Below are 16,899 nucleotides of genomic sequence, written 5' to 3'. Positions count from 1 at the left end.
CTAATGTTATTATATTATACTATGTAATATGCTTATTATAAAGGATGGGTGGGTTATGGATAAACCATAAATGTGTCCTGAATAGGACTTGCATGCATCCTCACTTGCAAAAACATGAAAGCAAGCRCCCAAAATATGCACAAGGCAGACTGGATTTGGGGTTCAGCAGCCATGAACAAGAAAATAACCTTAAATTCAGAGGCAAAGGGTATTACATTCTGCATCCCATAAGTTACAGCACATCAGCTGAGCTGCAGGCACTCTCAGTGTGGGGTTTTTGAACTATAACAGATGTAAAATAATTTGGTTTAATGCTGTTACAATAGACCAGGTCAAATGATTGTGCATGTTTTGTAGTTAAGAGCATGGGAAGGGACAGTTTTCACAGCTCAAATGGGGCACAGTGTTATAAGTAATAATAAACCAGCTACCAACTTACCCTGAAAAACCACCAACATAAAGAGCAAATGAGACACAGGCAACAGCGTGTTATTTCTGCACTGGGAATTGTGCAAAAATCAATATATAAAAATGCTTATGCTTCCCTAACTGCTTTCCTGCTGATTAATTCAGGCCAGCCTTTTGAGTTTACAGAATTAATTAAAACAATAAAATTAAATTTTAAATTAAAACAATTAAAACATTGCGTTCTACTTGAAGTAGAAGAAAACCAGTTCAAAATATTAATTACTTTCCTGAAAGGTATCTTCTTTGCTCTTGGCAGCTAGCCTTAAGGATTTTATGAAATGGTAGAGTTTCTGTACTTTTGCTAATCAACTTACATATAATTATTAACTACAAAGTTTTTGTAATTACAAATATATAAACCTCACAAAATTAAGTRGAAATTAAGTAAGTAGTGGCTTGCTTTAGTATTCAAACAAAAGTATCAGCATGTCAGGCTGAAGAGATAAGGCTACAGCTTACAGCTTTGTTATTTGGAAGTAGAGGTTTTCTTGATTCACTAGATGTTAAGAAAGGTTAATGTCTTGATTACTTTCATGTTTTCTGTCTTTAATGCAAAGAAATATGAGCCATACACAGTAATCATTACATTGGAGCAATTTTGTGAATGCACTTATTAAATAATTATTTAAGTATCTCTCTTCATTGCATTTCTGTTTCACCAAACCAGTAGAACTGGAATGCTGCAGATGTGTGGCATTCTGCAGACAAATGTAATCCATCTTATAAGTAGTTATGTTTGTCCTGGGCTTAGAAGCACACAGCACTCACAGGAGCTCACTGTCACAGCAGAGCAACTGCACAGATCTCCTACTGCAGCCCAGGGTGCAGTTAAACCAAGCACACACCCACCTAGAAAAGCTCTGGTAGAGTTCAGGACAACAGTAAACTTGGGAACAAAGGCACAGAGCAGTTAATCTCACGATCCTGTTACACATGAAAAACCTCCTCAGGACTTAGCTTTATATGAAATGAAATTAAGCAAAGAATAATGTCACAAAATCAGGAAGGCTCTTTAGAGAAACAACGGATCTCACAGTGTTAAGTTTAACCTCCAACATTATGTTTCGCAACATTACATGTCCTTTATATTTGTATTGCTTAACCCATTTTCTTACCAGGAGAGTATAACAAACAATAGACCTGAGTCTCTRTCAGTTCTCATCATGTTAGTTTACATGATGAATAGAAAATCCTTACACTAAAAGCTGTGAAGTGTTATTTGTTTTAGTAGGAACTCCTCATCTCAACAAAACACCAACTTGAATAATTACATTAGTACAAGCCAGGTACATGCCTAAGACTTAGGCAAATTGAGGCCAAATTTAGTATTTTACTCTCTTTGCAACACAGGTAGAAACTTTTTTCCCTTAGATTTCAGCATAACATGCAGCTCTTTCCCAGCTCTCACCATCATCATTTCCACTATTGCTTTGATTTTTTCCTCCTCCAGGAAAAGAAATCTCAAACCTCTCCTTAGATTTTTTTCCTAAGGAGTGTTACAAAGAGCACACAGGAAATTATACCARAAAATCAGCTTGTAAAACAATGAAACTTTCTTTAATGGGACTTTGTATCAAGTTTCAAGCCATGTTTTTTCCCTGATACTACAAGACAGAGATAATCATGACTCAAATTCTAATTATGTTTGCTTTCAGAATAGGAACTGTTCTTAATTAGTGTATAAAATTTGATGCTGTAAACATCTATTTATACAAAAGCAAGCTGTAAAAAGTAGAATAAAGGTCTTCACATAAAAAGGTAAAACAAAGTAGCAGTTATCAAAATTAAATATGTTGGGTTTTTTATTCACATATAAACCAAATATACTGTTTAAAAATATACAAAGCTTTATCAAAGCAAGTCATGCTACATTCCTTTTAACAAACAATAAATACGCATATAAAATACAACCTCTTTTCATTTGAATGTAAAAAAAAAATTAAAACTTTCAGTACAAAAAGTTCCAAACCTTGCAACTGTGCTTGAAGAATGAGTCYATATAATTACACTGACCAAAGCCCTGCCAGGGTGCAGATGTCTGTGTGCACCAGGCAGTATAATGCTTCTCCTCTAGTTTGAAGTGCTCTGTCTCCTCAGTTCCTGGGCAGTGTGAATTGCATCCACACAGGGCCTCTACTTGCCAGTCTTCTCCAAAACCCATTCAATCACCTGGGCAAATAAATGAGAAAGCCAACAATTTACATAACTCCTGGTCTTGAAAGCAACTTAAGAACATCTCACMCACTTTATCAATTCTTTATCACCACCTCTGTAACCATCTTTCTGGTATTTACTACACAGGATTTAAAAGCAAACTACTCAAAAGGAGAAAGTGCTGTTAATAAACTGAGAGGAAACACCWTKMTCTTAGAATTGTACTTAATCTTACMGAATGCTTTGGCTTTAGGAAAAGGCATTTTTAGAACCCCTGAATTGAAATACTTCACCTCACTCTCTCCATATACTCACAAGGTGCACATAGTGCCAAACAGCTCATGCTTCCTGCTCTCAAAGTTTCTAACACCAGAGAAGAAAGAACAAAGGATAATTTGTGAACTGCTGTATCCACCACCATTATCACTGCTGCTTTCCAAAYAGGGCAGTTGTTCAGACCATTGACTAGTCCTTGGCAATTATATTTTTGGTAAGGTAATTTCAAAATACTCTCTAATACATGGAAAAGTAGGCAACTTAGGAGAACAACTATTTTAATGCCTCTTGTGCAACAGCAAACATACAAAAAAACTGCCAATTGTCTGCCCAAACATGGTGGTGAGAAGCACAACAGCCCAGTTCAACACCAAACATCACAACCCATGTTGTTTTTGAAACCTTATCATCCATGCAAAGCAATCCACAAGGGAATACAGCACAGAACATAGCAAATACTGCTCTCATAGAATAAATTCTGTGAGGATGTAGCAGATTTCCCTCAGTCTATATTCTATTACTTAACTACCTCWGTTCAAATTCTTCCTTTCAATTAATGATTATGCAAACTGTACTACAATTRTAYATKATGCTTTTTTCCCTTTTGYTTTCCAAATCATGGAGTYACTTCWGCATATTTMTCACAATTTTAATCAGAGTTACTTYATTTCAGGAGGAATATTTACTTCTGTCATTTGCTCTGTGCTGCTGTTCACCTAAGTCCCACCTTACACACAAATAACCTCACCTGATATCCCCTGCATTTACAGTTACTCACAAGCCTAAAATTACTGAAAAATAATGAAAATTATTTTCATTTCTTTTTTAGAAAAAAAATCCTTTTATAGACTCATTTATTACTTCCGAACCTTTGAAAGGAAATCTTCTTTTCTTGTGTTGAAGGAAATAAGAATTCCCTGATGATCCAGGCTTCCTTCAATTACAGAAAAATCTCATCTCTCTTTTTTTTTGTTTCAGTGATGTAGAAACATTTATTGTCTTCATTTCCATGTCTCACAGTGGCACATCATCTCACCAGCTATAACTAGAATACCACCCAAACTCTGAACATGTGCAACTGGAAATTTTTCCTTGGGACACTACTGATTGAGAGAAATTCTCCATGAGATCAGAGTGAAACGAGACCCACAGCCAAGGAAATGCACTTTCTTCATCTCTGAAAGCTGYGGACCAAACCCTCCTACAGCCAAGTTGCCACAGCAACATTTAGCCTTGACTGTGTACAGGAACAAATAAACACATGGTCTTACCTGCTTAACATTGCCATTTGCTGTTTTCTTCATTTCATCAAGAAGGCCTCTAGAAGTTTTAAGATCCTAAATATGAAACGAAAGGCCACAGAAATCAGCAAACTCATATGGTCATTCTAACTTGGGTTATAAGAGCCCTAATAACCCAGGTGACATTTCACTTATATCACCTTGTTCAGAACAGAAGAATTATTTAACTTCGCTTTCTTTAATATAAAAAGGAAAATAATTTAAATCTATTCCAGTGGGTTGCAGGGTTCCTTACACCAGTCCAAACCCAGAACTCAATTATGACCGAGTCTTCCTAACCTGCACACTTCAAGAACTATTCTTTGCTTAAATAATAAAAAAGTTTTTAACAGTCTTGATTGARATCTTATTTCTATATAAAATGGAAATCAGTTGTGAGCTTACACTGTAATACAGAGTTCTGGCAAGAGAGAAGTGGACATCAGAAAAGAAAATCAGTGCAAGAAAAGGAAAAATGTAGACAGGCTTTTCTGTTTTGCAGTCCAATTAGTTAGTCCAACTTAATCTACTCTTTTAAAACAAAGCAAGAACAAAACTTTGCTCGAAGAGAAGAAAATTCATTTACTACTTGTCTCCAGAGCAAAATGATGCTTATGATACCATGCTACTAAGTTATGCAGCAAACAAAAGGATTCAAAGGGCTCCCACAGACTTGAAGCTGCAAGACAGTTCAGGGGAATAAAATCCTGGGAYATCTCTCTCTAGAAAGAACAGGATCACTGCTATATTCTTTCTTTTCCTTTTGTASTTGGAATGGAACCATGAACCCACTGATTTGCCCTACTCACTCACTGCCATGTGCAGCCATTTCTCATTTTGGATTAGGAGATCTTCCTTCAGGGCATATTTCAGGGAGATCTTGGGAGCACTTACAGAGTGACTGCACAACTGTGTTCCAATTATTCAAGAAGTTGGTGCTTATCACTAAGATATTGTCTGTGTAGGCATCCAGTCCCTTTCAACTTTCATTTAGCTTCAATCACCGTTACCGAAGTTGACTAAACTGAGTTAGTTTACCCAGAGTGGTAAGCTAAAAACATGCAAATGAACAGAACAGCAGCTCAGCTTGTGAGCAACAGCTTTTAAACAACCCATACTGCAATAAACTCGATTTTGTGCCCGGATCAAGTATTGACATCAATTCTGCAGGGTGCTACTGAGCCAGTGTGTCAGATAATACTGCACACCGTGTCAGGGGACTGGAATTTTTGAGTCAGTTCTGTGAGTACTTATTGAGCCACCAGCCTTAGAACAAGGGAGAAGCTGAACTGCCACAGCTACAACTGGGAGATACTCTATTGCTTCCTTAGCTGTTGCTGCTKTGTGATCTGACCTAGGTTTAAAACAGAAGGTTTAGAAGGTTTAAAACAAAAAAAWTTCAAAGATTTCTCCACACAATCTACACACCACTGAGAAATATTAGCTTAATCAAGTCTGAATATCCCACATGCTATCTCAAGTTTTATTCAGGAATGGGTTCACTTAACTAAGAATAAAGAACTGTAAGTGTGTCTTCTAGTTACCTTTAAGTAGAACTTTGATATCTCAAATAGACGTTGGCTGCATGATGCGAAGCACTTGTGATCCTCTGCAATTCCATGTTTTTGAAGAGTCTTAGCAACCACCTCCTTCAGCATCTTGGAAACAGCAGAAACACACTCAGTTTATCCCAACTATTGACTCAAAAAATTGTCCAAGGGAAGCAAAAAAGTCCAAAACAGAAAACCTGATCTTTTGTGATCTTGTCTGTCTTTAATCCATTGCCACAATGCCATCACCTCACTGCCTGAATTTGAGCAGAGTCATTTAACAATCTATTTCCATTCCTTTCATTTAAAAAAAAATTACAAAAATGCTTACATGTCAAGGCAATGTAAAGGGCCAGTGAATATTAACATGGAACTTGGAAGATAAAAAAGAAGCCAATATTACCTTGGGTTTTTTTTTCCCTCTCCAAAACAAAATATATTRAAAGATCACTTTTTGCTATAGCAGTATCCCCTTGTTTGATGCATCCATATAAAATAAAAATAGTTTTTAAAAAAACTGACACTRAAGTCTCAATAGAAAATTTCCTCTCACATTCTTTACATCAAATATATTTAAAATCTGTTGTAGGTTTGAATGAGTCACATCAATTTATGCTTCCTTGGACCCTGACTTAAACTTAAAATCATTATCCCCAAGCCAGAAACAGTTTTGTGTGTTGTATTTTAGAAGAGCATTCCTACTATACACAGCTATTATTTAAACACTATTCCACCAAATTATTTAACTGCTATCTCAATTAATGGACTTACAGAACTACTGGAATCTCTTTAATATCTCTAGCAGAATAATCTGTTCTTCCACAATGCCTTTGACTCTTTCAGCACAAATATTTCTTTGGTGCCTTTAGGTTTWACATTAATCATACATATTTCATAATTCCTGTTCATTGATATTAATTTTCACCTTTTTTATTCCTCATTGTTATCTCTCTCAGCCTTAATTCCCTGGGCATGATAAAATACTCCTTTACATATTTTTTTCATTCCTTGCTTCTCCAGCATTCTCCTCARTGCCTTCAGGATTCACTTACACAATGGAGCAGAATGAAATTTTAAAATAACAAATAGAGATGAAGATAGTGAGTTAAAAAAATTTTAAAAATCAAGTCCCATGGAAAGAATTTAAACAGCTGCTTCTTCACTAAGAGAACAACATAGGTATTTACCCTCGTRTGTTTCTGGGATCTCGATTCCTTCTCTGGCTTTGAGGTCTCGGGCTCTGCAGCTGAGCCAGCCTTGGTGGCTGCTCTGGGGGCTTGGCCAGGCTGTTTTGATGGCACTGCAGCCACAGAAACTGATCTTTCCGAGCGTTTCCTKGTGACAGCAACTGCACAGTGACTCCTGCTGCTTCCACTGGCCTGAGACAGGAGGGAGTCTGTACTTTCAGATTTGGTTAGCCTAGAAAGAAAATTTTAAAACCCAATAAAAATAACTTTCAGGTTTTGTACTGACTCTTTTAGTGCCATTGTTTCTGCTACAGAGGCTGTGGCTTYAAAGCACTAAGTATTCTTGCAAATTACATCTGAAGACAGCAGACAGAAAGACAGGATTCTATTCTGTAWTTTTTTTTTGTATTATAAGAACACCTGTCTGGATTAAAGATTGGGCTCTGACATGTAGAGCTATTGCACCTCTGATTTAAAAAGTCTAGAAACAAATGGAAGAAATGGGGTAACTAAGAAAACAAAACTCTTCAGAAGAGAATTGGCCTCAAGTCTTATGGTAAGACAAAAACTTCCTGAAACTATTTCATTTCTTTTGGCCCTACAGGAATATCACARTTCATCTTTAACTACAGGAAGTTGGGCATTATAATTCCATGGGAACATTGTAATCCTTGTTCCTTCAACTGTAAGAGCATCAGCAATTCCAAACTCCAATTTATGAAAAGTTAAGTACAATCACATCTTCTTTTCTAACTTCAGTAAGCTGCAAAAGATATGCATATTTCTAAAACCAGACCTCTGTTAAGGGCTTACTTTGATTAGATTGCAAAGGGTATCAAACTGGAAATAAGGAAGAAATGAAGTATTAGAATAGAAAGTGAATTCAGAAATAGTTTTACATASCAGTTATTTTCAGTGACAGAGTTTGCACTTTCACAGTGAGGACAAGGTACAAAAGAAAATCTTAAAAACTAGACTTCCAGAAAAGACTTTAATAAACAAGCTGACAATAAGACTGAATTTTGGTAGGGCATCCTGTGCCAGCAGTCCTTTGGATTAGAAATTSAATTATTCTGTTTGTGCAGTCCTTGGCTTTCTAAACCTTTAGTAGTTTATTCGTAGTGCAGCAGCACCGACAGTTTCAGTCCTAGATGAGACTATCTGTCATCTTTTCAAAGGCACTTGAGACTTGGCAAGATATAACCCCAAATCTGTTAAATAAAGTGTGCCTGTGCCACATGGTTTTGATTAATGTCATGCCATCAATGAGAGMTCACACTTGAAAAAGAAAAATGAACCCACAGAAGAGGATTAAACAACTAGAACATTTGTCTAGATAGCTTCACTAAAACATTTTGAGATGAAATGAAAGATGCAGTTCACAAGAGACTACTGAAACATTTCATGCTAAAGAATCATTTTATTCAGGGCATTACCTTTTCTTAGGATAAAARCAATCCAGGTCTTTTGATCTGCGTTTTAGCCTTGATGTCTCTGTCTTGAATTCACTTTGTAAAGACTCTCCATCAGGGACACTTCCAGGCTCTGACAAGACTGCAGGAGATGGGAGAGGACTCAAGACAAGTGGCACAGGGCAGCATTCTTTGGTGCAAGTAGTCTGAGTCTCATAGCGAATAAGACGAGTTTGAAGTTCAGCATATCCCAAATCTCTCTCTAAGGCTCTTCTGTTATCTAGACAGTATCTGAAATTGAAATTGGGTGAGAGAGAGAGAAAGAAATCTGTGAGAGAAGGTCTCTGTGTTATTACAATCAGAAAAACTTACTTTCAACAGTCATGTGAACTCCAAAACCTTTTTGTTGTTGTTTGAACTGGTGTACTGTTCTGAAAGAAACTTTTAACAGCCCAGTAAATTAACACTTGCCTGATGGATTTCGCTATCCTTAAGTCCCACTCTAACAAAGAAACTCACTCATATACTATTTGTGACTCTTTACCCTATGTTCTTATAAGATTTCCATGGATATTAGCAGCATTTTTCCCTTGAACAAGCTCTTTGAAATGCAACTTATAGTCTTTATCACAGACAAAGCTAAATGACAGATTCACATTTTTAAGGGTTAAAAGTACAAAAAAAAGTTGCATTGAGCAAGCACAAGCTTCCCATTAACTACAATGAGTAAGTGGTTTAATCAATGAAATCAACATGACAAACTGTATTAACTACAGTGGGGCTAAGAGATAACAAATGAACAATGCCAACTCAGTAAAATACACACGAGATAACAACAACACAAAATGCATCTTAACTTTTTTTTCTGGTGCAAAGGATTTTCAGGACTCCTTGCAAAACAACAGGTGTTTCATCACCCAGCGACTTACACTACCTGTACTGCAGGGAAAGGTAACAGTAAATCCAGCATTATTTCAGCCTCTTTGTTACAAAGTGTTCTGAACAGCGTGAGCTATCACTCAGCCCCACCCTTCAAACTGTTCAGCAATGTTTCCCACTCTTAGGAAGGCCAGACACATTCTTTTATCTTTTAACATGGAGTCRAATTGCTAGATCTGATGTTTCCACTTTGTTCAGAGTATTTTCATATTCAGAGAGAAATTAGTTTTTCTAATAACTGGCTGATGAATCCATTTCTACAGCTGAGGAAGACTTTCCCCTAGACATAAAATCATTATCTGATAAGAGAGTAAGTACTCTTAACTTCAAAATTTCAAGGTATTTAATTTTTCTTATTTATATTCTCAGTCCCCTGAGTAGTCATATCCCCTACAAAGATAAAAAAATCTGTTTCACTTTAAAAGTTAAACTGTCATTTTACTCACTGCTTTAATGGCAATTCATTTCTCATTTGCAACACAGCATCTATCTGGCCTATGTTCATTATACCAAAAATTTGATTCAATCATAAACAGGAACAGCCTCATGTTCACAAGTCCTGGTCTTCAAGGGGGACKTCAACCACCCCAGTAATCTGTTGGAGGGCAACACAGTAGGGCACAGGCAATTCAGGAGGTTCCTGGAATGCAGATAACTTCCTTCTCCAAGTGAGGGAGGTGCTATGTTGGGCCTTGTTCCCACAAACAAGGGGGGCCTGCTGGGGAATGTGAAGCTCAAGGGCAGTCTTGGCTGCAGTGACCATTAAATAGTGGAGTTTGAGATTCTCAGGGCAGCAAGGAGAGCACACAGCAAACTCACCCCTGGACTTCAGGAAAGCAGTTTGCCATGAACACCATGTGGTGTGTTCAGCAGCATGTGGTGTGGTCAGCACTCAGGAGGGCAGGGATGCCATGCAGAGGCTTGAGAGGTGGGCCTGTGCAAACCTTGTGAGGTTCAACAAGGCCAAGTACAAGGTCCTGCCCCTGGGTCAGGGCAGTGCCAGCACAAATACAGGCTGAGTGAAAAATTAGTTAACAGCAGCTCTGGGGAAAAACATTTGGGATGCTGGTGAATCTGCCCATGGCATGGAGGCTGCAACTAGACAATCTTTAAGGTCCCTTCTAACTCAAATCTTTTAATGATAACTGCTACTCCTTGTTTTGGTAACAAGACTTTACCTCCAAATACAAACACAGCAGCTGGGCAGGTGAAAACTGCATAGTACAGAACACATCTGTCCCATAACTACRATTGTATGTTGTTACAAGAGTATCTTGTTCTGGTCATACAGGTACACCTCACTCCAGCGCATCCYTCCCTACTGCTACGCATATTGCCCCTGTAATTTTAATACACCAGGATCTTCCTCCTCTCCACAATACCCAGCATCCCTGTGGTCTATACCTATCACATTTTGCTAGGAGAAGAGGCAGCACAAACTGTGCTGTGCCTAGTTTGAAATCCCAGGCACACTCCTTGCTGAGGTCAGGCAGGGCAGCAAGATACCACATAGCAACAAACAACAGACAAGTGGTTTCTTCTCACACSTACCATGTGCATTTCTCTTATCTACCCAGTTGCCTCTCTGTACCACTCACTACAAATCTAAAAAGGCTAACAGGCTCAAGAGTTACCATTTAAAAAAAAAGAGATAGCTAAAGAGATAGAATGAGTGCTTCACTGCCCTAGAGAACCAGCTAAAATGACCAGATRTTAAACACAGGCTTAGCCAAAGTATTTTTAAAACTGATAGGAAAAAAATATCAGCAGCATTGTTAGTCACATTCTGATAACCTGAAAATGTGATTTTAGGAGGCAGAAGAAATTTCCACAAAGACTGAGTTCACTATCCTTGGTATCTACTGCATTTCTTAATATATACTGCATTAAGACTGTCTATATGGAAGCATTATGCTGAATTATCTACTCTAGCATTTCTGTAACATTTTTCCTTTTGTCCTCATTGTCAATATTTGTATTTTTGTGATCTATTTTTATACAGCTAGCTACATTATATGACAATCTGCCTATTTGTTTGCTTTGACAAAATAACTATTGCTGGCTTGCTGGGATTAAATAACAGTCCTAACCATAAGGATTCTTCYATGGATTGTTACCACTAACACTTACTTGTTGGCATTTTCAGGTTCCCTGAACACACAGGTAGCATCATATCAGGTCTCATAAACCTTGTGACTATTAGTCTGAAAGAGTCTACAGGTAGACTCTTAATATCAAAGCAGAAATCAAGTATGTACCTAGTGTTTGTGCTTGATATGTGCAAACTTGATATGTGCAAACGAACCCGACTTCCCTTCCCATTTTTAGTTCTGAATTAAAATTTTCAGAGACACTGAGAATGGATACAGCAGTAAAACTGAGAAAAAAACCTCTTAAATCTTTCTACATTGCCATCATCAAGGCAGGAATGTTGCAATTTTAATCAGTGGCTAAAAGCAAGAAATGGAGAGGTGCAGTTGTTCCAACAAAGGAAAAGGATATATAAAATTTTCCATAATTAACATATGTGTCAGTTCAAATGTTTCTAATTATACCTAGACTGGAAACTAAAAAATAAATCTGGGAAAAGAAGCCAGGAAACTTACTCAAGTCCATGATAATGGCATCCAGCTGCTTTTTCAAAAGGCAAACCTCTGAGTTTTCGAGGAGTAAGCTCTGGTGTCAAAAGAAATGCATTTTCACTGAAAGCAGAAGAATATAGATCTATTTTAACCAATTACCATCCAGATAAATGTTACTTCCAAAAATCAGAAACAAATGCCTTGGCATAGGAAGACCAAAACAGCATGCCTTGCAGCTAAGCCCCTAGGATAAAGTACCAATGGAAAATTAAATCTGTATTGAAGTGAGAATTTAGGTTCAAAATTCCAACTGAGCTACTATTATTACAAAAGCTCTTGGACATTTCTTAGACACTTAAGGTCACTACTCCAAATAATTTACCAACAAAACCAGGCAAATATCACTCCATTTTACAATGGGAGACCTGAGCAGTAGAATGAACTGAGAAGAACTGGGAACTGACCTCCCATTTCTTAATCAGACACTAAGTAGTGAATTCCTTCCCTTTGGCTTCAAACCATTGCCTCACCTAAGTCACCTTTCCCAGAGTTCATAACTAACACCTTGTGTCTTGGGATATTTCAGTTCTAGCTAGTAACCTCTGCAGCTAAATCTTATGAGTGTACTTGAAGGTATTTCAACAGAATAAACCACAGCAAGGCAGATAGAAAGTTCTTGCTGCCAGATCTCAACCCTTACTTTCATCTCTAAAGAACGGAAGAGATGAAGGCAAGATGTAGCAGAATCTGAAACTTACAGACCACTTCAAATTTTATTCATATAGACTGTGTCTGCACCATTACCCCTGGAATAATTATCTGACAAAAACATCCAGGAAAGATGTGATACTGAGTCTAGCAAGACAATAGCTTAGAAAGACTGTCAACCAAAACTATAATCTATCAAACTTCTATTTAAGCTCAAACATGGGAAACAAGTGAACATGCCTTTCTCAAAATCTCTTCAGTCCTTCCATTGGTCAGGAAAATCCTTGGGTGTGTATTCACTGTTCTTTATCACCTACTGTGCAAAGCCACTCATTATTCCAGAGCATTTAGTCAGAGCATCTGCTAGGGGAGTGAGAAGCTCGGAGTATAGAATTCAGCTGGACCCAATTCAAATTCACATCTCACTCATCTGTAGCTGAAAGCATATCTTTCAAAAGACTCAAGGTATTCTATGCTATAGTGSACCTCTAGAGGCTTTGAAAAAAATCAAAGACTAAAAAAATAGAAATTTGTAGTGAAAAGCTGTTCACTTCTTTCCCACACAACTAGTTGGAAGTAAAATATTTTAGCCAAAATTCTAAATCTTCTGCAATCATTAAAAACTGAGTAGGAGATTCTAAAACCTCACTGCGTATTTTCTAACTTGCTTAAATTCTCTGCTCAGAACATATTTAGGTTCATTTCGAAACTTCAGCACACAATTCACAGAAGTCKCAAAAATCCTACAGAAAATCCAAAATACTACAGTACCTTTCCCTCTCACAAGCACTCCTACTGCATATAATGAAGTCTGAAAAATGATCAAGGGCTCTATACTGTCAAATAATTGCATTATAGATTCTTATTCAATATTAAACAGGTCAACAAATACACCTCTAGTGACTRCAAAGACTGTCTTGCTTACCTAGCAGTCTATGACACACTGTACAACAGTATAGATTCTGTTTCTACAAACACTATCTGGTTTTTAACAGATGTTCAGACCCTGAAAATTACTCCATTAATTCCATGTATCTTTGTGTTGAAAAAGCAGTGGTTAATACTCTAATATTTACCAGCAGACATACTAAGAATGAACACTTGCAAAGCCACCAGAGTAGATAAGCTTCCTTTAAGAAACGCTTTACCATATAAGAAGCATGACRGGAGACAAACACAGTTAAACAGGCTCAGCTATTGCCTTTTCTTACTTTGCCTTCCCACCTAGACTCCCCTGTGCCAAAAGAAATCACACTAATAAAATTAAAGTTTTGCCACAGCAACTTTTGCTTTGCTAGAAATACTCTTTTGGAAAATAGAAATACAGGGCAGCAGCAGCTGGGGGAGGCTCCACCAGCACACGTTTGTGCTTCAAGTGATTATTTTGTTATTTAAATGYGTAGGACCAATATCATCCTCTCCAGCCATTTCAGATTCTGAAAGAACTGAATAGCATGACTGAGTGGAGCACCAAAATKATTTCACGGGCTGGCAAGTGACGCAAGGATGCTGCAAGTTACAAACTCTCCTACTGAGTTTTTAGACTGCTCTGTGACTCTCATCCCATCCTTATTTACGTTCCCCTACATCAGCTCTGAGTGTGCTCTTCACTGGCTTTAGCATGCTGATTCATTTCATACCGCTTGGGAACTTGGAGTGGCTGGAGCTCCCCCACGGGCAGCCCTTCTGGTGTGAAATATTTCAGCARCTCTTTAGCATCCAGCAATGTCAGTGACTCCCGCTGGCTGTCTTTATGTCCCAGCAATTGCTCAGAGGAATGTGCAAACAGAGAAACTCTGGAAAAGAGGAAGCAAAGATCTAATTTTTTTCTTTTTTTTTTTTTTTCATAAACTCATGGTATTTTAAAAGATATTAAACCATTGCTACTCTGGAGCAATTAAACTAGTACCAAACTAAAATGAACAAGGTTGCTTCTTTAGAACGTTCACACAGATGTTCATGATAAAGAACATCATAATTGGTAAAAATACTCTTAACATTCTACTGAAGAAGGTAATTTATTCAAGAATTCAGAGCTCCRTTATGAAATATAACATGGGAAGAATAGTATTCACCCTTTTTTTCTATTATAGGACCAAAAATTGGTTCCCATTAAAACAAAAAAATACATACAATTACAGGAAAGGAACCATAAAGCCAMTACTGCATGCAACCCTTCACTTTGTTTTTAGTGTCTTCAATCAAGTATAGCAAAGTTCTCTCTTTTGTACTGTTAAGCAACATGCTGTATTCTGATCAGGATAAGAAAGATCAGTTCAGATTATGAGAAATGAAATAAACACTGACTATGAAAGGTGTTTCAGTAAGCTTTTTGACAGCTAATTAGAAGGAAAAACTTTCCTGTTTGGAAAACAAAATCCATAATAACAATAATAACAATAGTAACAATAATAATAATAATAATAATAATAACAATAATAACAATAATAATACTCATGAGAAAGCAGGTATCTAACGTGAGAATTTCTCACATGCAGAACTCCAATCTAAGCCATGGCCAACTGTGGTATTTGAATGAGAAAATTGGGATGGAAGTGACTCAGGAAAGGACAACTAGACACTTGGCTCTACAGGTCTGTCAGTAAGAACATCAACACCAGCAAAGACCATTAAATCACAGAATCACAGAATAAGCTGAGTTGGAAGGGTCCCACAAGGATCATCGAGTCCAGCTCCTGACCCTGCACAGCACCATCCCCAAGAGTCACACCCTGTGCCCAACAGCATGGCCCAAACACTCTCTGAGCTCTGTCAGCCTTGGTGCTGYGACCACTGCCCTGGGGAGCTGTTCCAGGGCCCAAACACCCTCTGGGTGAAGAACCTTTTCCTRATACCCAGCCTGGACCTCCTGTGACAAGTCTATATAAAGTGAGAGCTAACTGAAATCAACTGGCTGTATTAAGGGACAAAAAGATCTACAGGTGTCATCTGAACAGCACTGAAGGAAAAACATAACTAAATATAAATTGCAAGCATAAAACCAGTAGGCTCTTCAACTTTAAAATTATTTGAGACATGATACAAAATACTGAATATTCAGGAAATATGAGATTAGAACACATTGCACATGCTGACAAAAACTATTAAATTATATTCATTACTTAGGGCATGTTGGGAGAAATAATAGATTTTGCATGTTTTTCTACCATGGCTACTATTTTCTTGAAATGCCATTCTGACAATTTARTTTTGGAACTATTCTACTTTTAGCTAGATTCCAGTGGCATTTAGTCAATAAAAATCAAAACAATACTTCTTTTAATACCAAAAAAAAAATACACCTGTGGGAAATTGACAGAAAAATAGTTTTAGCCTTAAGCACTATTTTGAAAGATTATCAATATATTTGAAAACAGATTACACAATGACTATCAACATACAAAGCTTCTCTACAGTAATGTTCAATGGTTGCTACAAAGAAAATCTCCAGTATTTCATTATTACCTCATTTTTTGTTTGTTTTTTTCAAAGTTTTCCAGATTCTGAAGAACATGTCTTTCTGGCCACTCCAATGGATTTGGCTCTATTAAATCAGGTTCTGCAAGAAATATATGTYGGATAACCCTTAAAAAAAGAATCTTATTCTTTAAAGTAAGAGATATATATGGCCCTTTATATGTAGATATTCCTCAATGAATATCTCTAAAAGGATGTAAATAAAAGAAAGATCTGGTGATGTAATCAGAAATGTTTTCTSCACTTTTTTTTTTGTCAAAGAAGATAAAGGAAATAGGTAATGCAAGGGTAATTTTAGTTTGCAAAATAAACTTAGAAAGCTAGTTTTCCTTCCTATTTTCCTCTTTTGGTAAAAAGACTTTCCTCCTTTTAGTAAAAAAATGTATGAAAAAACATCCAAAGAAAATAAACAGCGTATTTTGTAAATAACAATACTTACCACAAGTCACAGGGCATGACCTGGTTTTACTGGAGACCTTCTGTAGAACAGGTTTAGGAAGACTAGTGCTGTACAGGTCCAAAAAACATTCTCTGGTAAGATTTAACAAGCTTTTAAACTCATTGGTAGAAATAACTGCAGACTGCTTGGTCAATGTCTTWCTCTCTATAAAAGAAAAAAGCAAAGGTACTGCACCTGCTAAGCAACAAAGAACAACTGGAGCCTGCTAAAAAACTGAGAAAATCCCCACCCAAAACCAGTAACACGAGTAAGTTAACTTGACACTACTGTGCTGGTAAGAAAGACAAGGGTGGCTAATTTCACAGACAAGTGAAAAAAYGGCAGTGACAACAGCTGAAGTCACACATGAATCACATTTTTACAGCCCTTTAACTTCTGTATATGCATTTCTGAGTATATCCAGATT

General features: G+C 37.1%; 1 protein-coding gene across 1 annotated transcript in view; it reads right to left on the bottom strand.

Annotated features, from left to right (window-relative positions):
• Positions 1-830: 830 nt before the first annotated feature.
• Positions 831-16,899, bottom strand: part of MTBP (MDM2 binding protein) — a 30,243-nt gene continuing 14,174 nt past the window's right edge. The window contains exons 14-22 of the mRNA XM_057368087.1: positions 16,473-16,637; positions 16,022-16,115; positions 14,197-14,352; positions 11,873-11,968; positions 8,352-8,618; positions 6,916-7,147; positions 5,723-5,836; positions 4,170-4,235; positions 831-2,637 (exon numbers count right to left, since the gene is read on the bottom strand). Coding sequence (XP_057224070.1) covers positions 2,602-2,637; positions 4,170-4,235; positions 5,723-5,836; positions 6,916-7,147; positions 8,352-8,618; positions 11,873-11,968; positions 14,197-14,352; positions 16,022-16,115; positions 16,473-16,637 — 1,226 coding nt within the window. The 3' untranslated portion in view covers positions 831-2,601. The remainder of the gene's footprint in view (positions 2,638-4,169; positions 4,236-5,722; positions 5,837-6,915; positions 7,148-8,351; positions 8,619-11,872; positions 11,969-14,196; positions 14,353-16,021; positions 16,116-16,472; positions 16,638-16,899) is intronic.

Source organism: Malurus melanocephalus, unplaced genomic scaffold (genome assembly GCF_030028575.1).
Source record: "Malurus melanocephalus ecotype Western Australia unplaced genomic scaffold, MMel_1.1 scaffold_3, whole genome shotgun sequence".
Taxonomy (NCBI): domain Eukaryota; kingdom Metazoa; phylum Chordata; class Aves; order Passeriformes; family Maluridae; genus Malurus; species Malurus melanocephalus.
The sequence above is the reverse complement of the archived record's forward strand: the minus strand, read 5'-3'. Positions and strand labels throughout refer to the sequence as shown.